Raw genomic sequence first — 6,916 nt, 5'->3', positions numbered from 1 at the left:
GGAAAAGAAATTCAAAAAGAGAAAGAAAGAAAACAAATGCTCTTGAATGGACTTTTGCAAATGAACAAGCAGAAATGAATGCAAGTCTTTCTTAACAAGTAGAGGAATGCACGTTTCAAGTATCCAAGGTTGATTGAAACATAAGATATGCTAAGCATAGAGAACTAAGAAGTCGCAATTCGCCTTCATGAGCATTTGTTTTCTTTCTTTATGATTCCTCTACTTGTTAGTTCTCTATGCTTAGCGAGGTCTATTGTGGCGCAACGTTCCTTGTCGTGGTGCGCCGTTCTCTGCCGTGACACGACAGCTAGTCACGTGCCACGGTAGTCCCTCCCGTGGCGCGACAATGGATTGAAGTAGCAGAAGCTCGAAAAGGGCAAGCAAGGCTGCTCAGCCAAGTAGCCCGAGCCAAAACTAGGTTTTCTCGACCAAGTAGCTTTGCTTTCCCGAGCTAATGTGCCTGCCCAAGCTGCCATGTTTTGCAATTTTAGCCCGATTTTGCTTCTTTTCTCTTTAACTATACATATGTACGGACCTTCTAATTTTGGGTAAACTTCATTTTATTTCCTCTTTCAAATTTTAGCTTAGATTGAGAGCTTCTCTCTCTAGATTAAGCTATCTTAGGAGTAGTTTTAGAGAGAGAAAGTATGAGATTTCAATAGTGATTTGAGAGATTAAAGATTCAAGAATGACTACTGTATTGAAGATCTTCTAAATTATTAATGAGCATTTCTTACTCTCTCTCCTCTTTATTGCTTTACATAAATTCATGTTTGTTTGATTTGGTTTTGATCATTGATTCTTGATTGGTGTAGTTATTCTTCAATATTTGTTGATTCTTGATTTCAATTACTTGTTTGGATTGGATGATGATTGTTAGTGAGTAGGTGCTTGCTAGGATTTGGGTAAAACTTGTATGATTGATTGAATGTGATTAATTTGGGAATTATGGTTATTAATTGTGTAGAATAAAGTGATTAATGTAAGTTTGCATGTGCTTAGTTTGATTAGGCCTTTAGATCTATGCTAGATTGCATTGTAGGTCCTAATGATATGAACACTTGATTTAGGATTTGCAATTGTTGATTGGTTTAAATGGTGATTCTCCTAGTTTGTTATTCATCGAGGAAACCTAGCTTAACGATTAGGAGATTGCTCTTTGATTCCAATCGATAGCTCTTATCATTACTCTTCACAACCATTGATTGGCTTGACCTTTCCAAGTTGTTGCAATTGTCATGATTACTTGTTGATCCCCAATCCCTAATCACTATTAAAAAAAATGAATTACGCAGCGCACTTTTTGCACCGGTTCTTGAAAACCGGTGGGAAAAGAAATGGGCGGGATTGAGGAAAATAATTTTCCCACCAGTTCCTAAAAAACCGGTGCGAAATCATATTTTTCGCACCGGTTCAAATTGGTCCGAATTACGAATATAAAAAAAAACTGGGCTGCTTTTCTTCTTCTTTCTTTTTTTCTTTCTTTCTTTCCATGTTCTGTACCTTTGATTTCCCTCTCGTTTTCGCCTTCGTTCTCTATCCAGAATCCCGAATTTTCACCTTCTCCATTGAAGTGGTTGCCCTAGCTTTCTCACTCCATTGAAGCAGCACCTCCGCCTTCTCACTCCACTGAAGCAGCACCTCCGCCTCCATTGAATCGTGCTCTATATTCTCCATTGAAGCCAAATCTGAGCTTTCTCACCTCCATTGAAGCTGCTCCTGGTTTGCTTCGATTTCGCTTCCTTTTGGTTTTGATTTTGTTTTTTTTAGCTGTTCTTGATTTTGATCTTCTTTGCGATTGATGAATTGTAGGTTGATTTTATTGTTGTTGTTTTAGGGTTGTCGAATCTGGTTGTGTTATTCATGTGTTATTGGATTGATTTTAATAGATTTACTCGTGAATTTGTTCTATGTTTAAGTGATTTTTGCCAATTGTGGTTAATTCGAATAAATTAAGGGTTTTCTAATTTCTCGAGGCTGTTTGTGGAATGTTGGGGGAATTAGAGATGGATAGGGGTTGCGGTGGTGGTTTCGTGGGTGTGGTGGTGGGTGTGGTTGTTGTAGCGGTGGTTTCATTGTTGCTGGTTGTCAGTTTTTTTTGTGTCTAGTCAATATTGTTCACACAGATAATTAGAACTAGTTCAACTCTTGATTGAATATCCAGTCAAAGTTAATTAATGGCTCCCAATGTTTTAGGGGCAGGACTTTGCAGATGTGTTGAGGAGATTGTATTTTCTTATACATACCCCAACCTAGATAGTGAGGTACGCTAACTCTTGTTCTCTCCATAACAAGTCATTACCTCAACTTAGAGCAAGTGCTATACTCTCTCAACAACTGTGACAAGCTAAAAAAAATATGTTTTGTGTCAATATCTCAAATCTCAAAACACATGAATCATTTATTGAAGGCGTCATTCTGTGTACATCCAAAAACAGGTTAGCAGCTGTTCTTGCTTGTCTAAGGATATGTTGCCAAGTTTTGGATATTTTTGAGTTCTGTTTCAATAGTGTGAACCCTTCGCTTAAGTTTGTCTGGCCCTTTGAATATATTTCTTTGATTTATCACATTGTTAAACTTCTTTTCAAGAATCTTTTTGCAGAATATTTATGCATTATAAGCCTGTATAAAATCTCATTCCTTAAACTATTTTGTGTTGATGTTTAGGTCTTGTATGTGTTCCTATTGATCCCAACCAACGTGAGGACTTTGTTTAAAATGCCTAGGCTATGTGATACTGGTTAAATTTGTTTATAATGGAATGTGCTTAGTTGAATTTTTTGGAACTTATTCTTACTAAACTTTTTTTGCTAGAACTTTTTGTAATAAGCTGAGGATTCCGTGATGTACTTTTTGAGTATTATTTCGATCATCAGATTTTGCATCACTTCTGATTCTTTTGGTCTCTTCAGGTCATCCAATTACGCCACTCTGGTTATGATATAGCTTATTGTAGTAACTTCATGTATGGTACACTCTACTCTTATTTTTAACCACATGATTGACACTGCTGCTGATTACTGAATTTTGATTATGTACATTATAATGGCTGGACTGGGAATACCCAATACTGAAGCTTGGAACATTATTGAGACCACAGCAGAGAAAAACAACATTGGGTTTAAGCAATTTTTGAGTATTTATCAGCTTTCTTTACTTATTTTATCCATGTTCCTTTTTCCTACACCTTTGTCTGTCAAGTTGTAGTGAAGACGATAGTACTATACTACTACCTGCTCTGTCTAGATCTGAGAGGACTAAATCTACCCCTTAATGAAACGGTTCTCCCTCCATTCCATGTTAAGAGTCCAAAATGAAATTCTTGTTGTTGTGAGTGTGAAGAGTCTATAAGAAATATTTTTTGCTATTTCTGGGCTGCCGGGGCAAGTGGGCATTATGTGCTTGCAGAATCACTTTGAGAGAGTTAAATACATTAGTTATTTACTATTAAATCGCTGCTTTACATTGTGTCACAAGAACGGAGGTGTGGGATCTTGTTGGTGACCGTGAGGATGCAAGCTTCTTTATTAGTGGAAGCACTAATTGCCTGGTATGTGAACATTTTTTCCTAATCATGTCAACATTTAATACTGTTGCCTTATTTTAGGGGCGTTATGAGGGGCAATATTTTGGGGGTGAGGGGGAATCTTTAAATGTTGGCTATAATGGTTGATGCTAAGGAAAACTTTAGCTGGGTTGGTAAATCTTGTTCCTTGAAAAGCATCCAGTGTCAAACATATATACGAAGTTGAATGTTGCCTGTTGAGCTCTTGGGAGCACTAATTGTCTAGGAGTGTTTATTTGTGTGCATTTACATCTTGACGAGGATATATTAATGATTGTTAAGATTTTGAAACTGATTGACCTTTCGTTCACTTTAAAATCTTCAAGGTTAAGATATGGGATCCAAGTCTTCGTGGTTCAGAGCTTCGGGCCACTTTGCAAGGGCATACCGGGTAACTTCTATATCTTATTTTTATGTCTTATTTTCCCTTTGTCTTCTTTACATTGATGTATATTCTTAAGTTTGTTGTCTTCCAGAGCCGTGCGTGCTATAAGCTCTGACCGAGGAGAGTAGTGTAAGTGTTGTGTGTCAAGTATTTGTTTCTAGTTGCATTTTAGTTTGCATAGTTTAAAATGTGTTTATCCTAACTTGTTTGATAGATGTATTAGCCAGTGTTCTGATTAATTTATGGAGTGGATATTGAAGGCAATCTGCATTGGTGTAGTCAAGTTTATTGAGCTTTGTTAGACAGGTTACCAATTTTGAAAAAAATGTGTAGGCTTCTCAGTGGTTTAGGAACTATGATAAATATGCTGAATTAGATCCTTTAGTTACGACTCTATGTTGTTGTTTGCTTTAATCTCAGCTTCTCAGTGGTTTAGGAACTATGATAAATATGCTGTTGTTTATGTTATTTAATCATTAGAGTGTGATGTTAGATTTTTCCCAGTTTAGTGTGATAGTTATTAAGCCAGAAATGTATAGAATTTGTTTAGCTGAGAGCAATGAAGAGAGTGCAACATGTTGCTGATCTTATCTGTCTCAAATCACTCGAACTTACCAATGTATGGCTAAAAGCTATGTTATATGGACTTGGGAACAGGTGTCGGACACGGACACATGTCCAAGTGTCCGATCCGGCAAGTTCCAAAATTTTAGGACACGGGGATTCTGTCCGATATTTGGACATGGGTACATAGACATGTCAATACGTCACTTAAATTAATATAAATATATTACATATTACAAAAGCTTTGAATTTTTCATTACGTCCACCCCTATTTTTTTAATCTTAATTCTTTCCTCGGTAAATTATCCTAATAAATGACAATGTTCTTCCCTCCATCTTCCCTTTATTAATGGTGGTCTTTGAACAAGATGTGTTTTTCTTTCATGTTTCTCCTCTTTTTTCCTCTCCACTCTTAATGGAAGTGTCCGAGTGCACTGTGTAGGGTCGGACACGTGTCTCTGTCGTGTCGTGTCGACATGGATACTTCACGATTTTAGCCGTGTCCGATTAACATAGGCTAAAAGTATGCCTAGTATTTGTTTACTTTGGGTTGTGATCATGATTTAAAGCTCTTACATTGTTTAAGGTGCATTTGAGCAGATCCATTTTGCCCATGTAATTTATTAGGACAAGATAGCGTACCAGTTACATGTTGCTTCATAATTAAGGGGAACAAAATGGGTTTCTTAAGTTGCTTTCTCTTTAACATGATGTGTAATTCAATATTCATACCTTCTTAATTGTCGTGCTTTACTGAAATGGTTTGGTGATTTTAACTGAATAACAATTGCTGCAAACACTGAATTATGAATGTGTGTTCTGTTGCCTTTTCTTTTACTTATATTCATATCTTATAGATTCATCTCTTACAGATTTGGGTTTTTTATTTGCCATATTTGTTTTGGGGGGGTTGGGGTGAGGCTGTTTTTCTTAAACTGAGATCGTGCAAGTTGCCTTAAATCTCTATTCTTCCTGCTTGTTTTCTTAGGCTGCTGTTTTGTCTGTTTTTTGCTTCTGTCATGGTTTTCAGGTCGGGTTTCAACTTCTTTGCCCTGTTCTGTGCTGGTGCCTGACTTGCTGGTGCTGTGTTGCTGTGTTTCTTGTTGGTGGTGTGTGTTTCTGTCTTGTTCAGGCTGTTAGGATGCCTGGTCTGAGCTTCTGGCTTTCTGTTTGCTGTCTGTTCAGACTGTTCTGCCTGCTATCTGCTGTTTTGGTTGCGCTGCTATGTTCAATGCTGCTTTTCTAACAAGTTGTTGTATGTTTGTGCTGCTGTTGCACTATTGTGTTGTTGGTCTGCTGGTTTTGACTGCTCGTGCTGGCTGCCTAGCCGTAGTGTAGCTTCTGGTTGCTGTTTTGCTTGTTGCTACTTGGGATTGCTGGTCGTGGTGTGGCTTTGCTATCTCATTCTCTATTGCAGGCTTGGGGTGAGTGGGAGCTGCTGTAGTCTGCTGTTTTTTTTTCTTAGTTTTAATTCTATTTATCAAATATTGAAGAAAATATGTGTTTTATGTATATTATGATTATATATAAGGATTTGGTACAATTTAAGTGAAAAAATGCAATTTTTTTTTATTTTATATTTTTTATTTTTTTGGGGCACTTTTGGCAGCGGTTTTGGAAAAGAACCGGTGCTAAAAGTTTTGTTTAAATTTTTTTGGAGACTTTTGGCACCGGTTCTAAGACAGAACCGGTGCGAAAAGTTTAGTTTTTGGCAAATGTATGGGGTTTTAGCACCCCCCAAATCCCCACCAGTTCAAAACCGGTGCTAAATGGGGGGTTTGAACCGGTGGGGATTACGTATTTTCGCCTAGTGAGTGTCTTATTTGTTTGATTCTCTGTGTTGTTAGTTGAGTAGTGTTATTTCCTCACCTTTGTCTTCGACCTAGCTTAGGTGCACATTGGAAACACTTGAACAAAATCGTTCCGAGTGGTTCGACCCTTGACTTACCTCTATACTTGTACTTAGGTTTGTTAAGTGATTATAAATTTTGTTTGACCTTAGGGATGATTAGTCAATGGCCTACTTTTCCCTACATCATTGCTATGAGAGAAAAATCCTTTCTGAACTTCCTACAAAACCTCGCATGCCCTAAGAAAGACCTCACACACTTCACATTAACCGGAGGTGGTAGCTTTTCAATTACTTCAATCTTTGCTTTGTCCACCTCAATACCCTTGTGTGAGATCTTGTGGCCAAGGACTATTCCTTCCTTAACCATGAAATGACACTTCTCCCAATTCAAGACCAAGTTCACCTTTTCACAACGAGCCAACCATCATCCAAGATTTGCAAGACAATCCTTAAAGGATGTACCCCCCCCACTAAGAAGTCATCCATAAACACCTCCATCTCTTTCCAACATGTCTCCAAATATGCTCATCATACATCGTTGGAAGGTGGA

The 6,916-nt window shown here is 37.7% G+C and overlaps 1 protein-coding gene across 2 annotated transcripts; it reads left to right on the top strand.

Annotated features, from left to right (window-relative positions):
• Nucleotides 1-1,334: 1,334 nt before the first annotated feature.
• Nucleotides 1,335-6,447, top strand: LOC110684998 (DENN domain and WD repeat-containing protein SCD1-like). Of its 2 annotated transcripts, XM_021861455.1 has the most exons (4): nt 1,335-2,438; nt 3,478-3,550; nt 3,892-3,956; nt 5,545-6,412. In XM_021861455.1, the coding sequence occupies exons 1-4, from the start codon at nt 2,359-2,361 to the stop codon at nt 5,585-5,587; spliced, it is 261 nt and encodes an 86-aa protein (XP_021717147.1). In that variant the 5' UTR covers nt 1,335-2,358; the 3' UTR covers nt 5,588-6,412. The 2 variants fall into 2 exon arrangements, 1 of the variants encoding a protein (XP_021717147.1); XR_002503903.1 differs by having other exon boundaries at nt 1,335-1,722; nt 2,197-3,550; nt 3,892-6,447.
• Nucleotides 6,448-6,916: the final 469 nt, after the last annotated feature.

This window comes from Chenopodium quinoa, unplaced genomic scaffold (genome assembly GCF_001683475.1).
Source record: "Chenopodium quinoa cultivar QQ74 unplaced genomic scaffold, ASM168347v1, whole genome shotgun sequence".
Lineage (NCBI taxonomy): Eukaryota > Viridiplantae > Streptophyta > Magnoliopsida > Caryophyllales > Amaranthaceae > Chenopodium > Chenopodium quinoa.
Note: the sequence above shows the minus strand (reverse complement) of the source record. Positions and strands in the feature narration are given on the sequence as shown.

Bases quoted from the DNA above. Each gene is read 5' to 3' on its own strand.
- LOC110684998 (XM_021861455.1), top strand. From the start codon at position 2,359: ATGTTTTGTGTCAATATCTCAAATCTCAAAACACATGAATCATTTATT. The intron at 2,439-3,477 runs GTTAGCAGCTGT...TTGTGTCACAAG, and splicing joins CTGTGTACATCCAAAAACAG to AACGGAGGTGTGGGATCTTG. The intron at 3,957-5,544 runs GTAACTTCTATA...CATGGTTTTCAG, and splicing joins ACTTTGCAAGGGCATACCGG to GTCGGGTTTCAACTTCTTTG.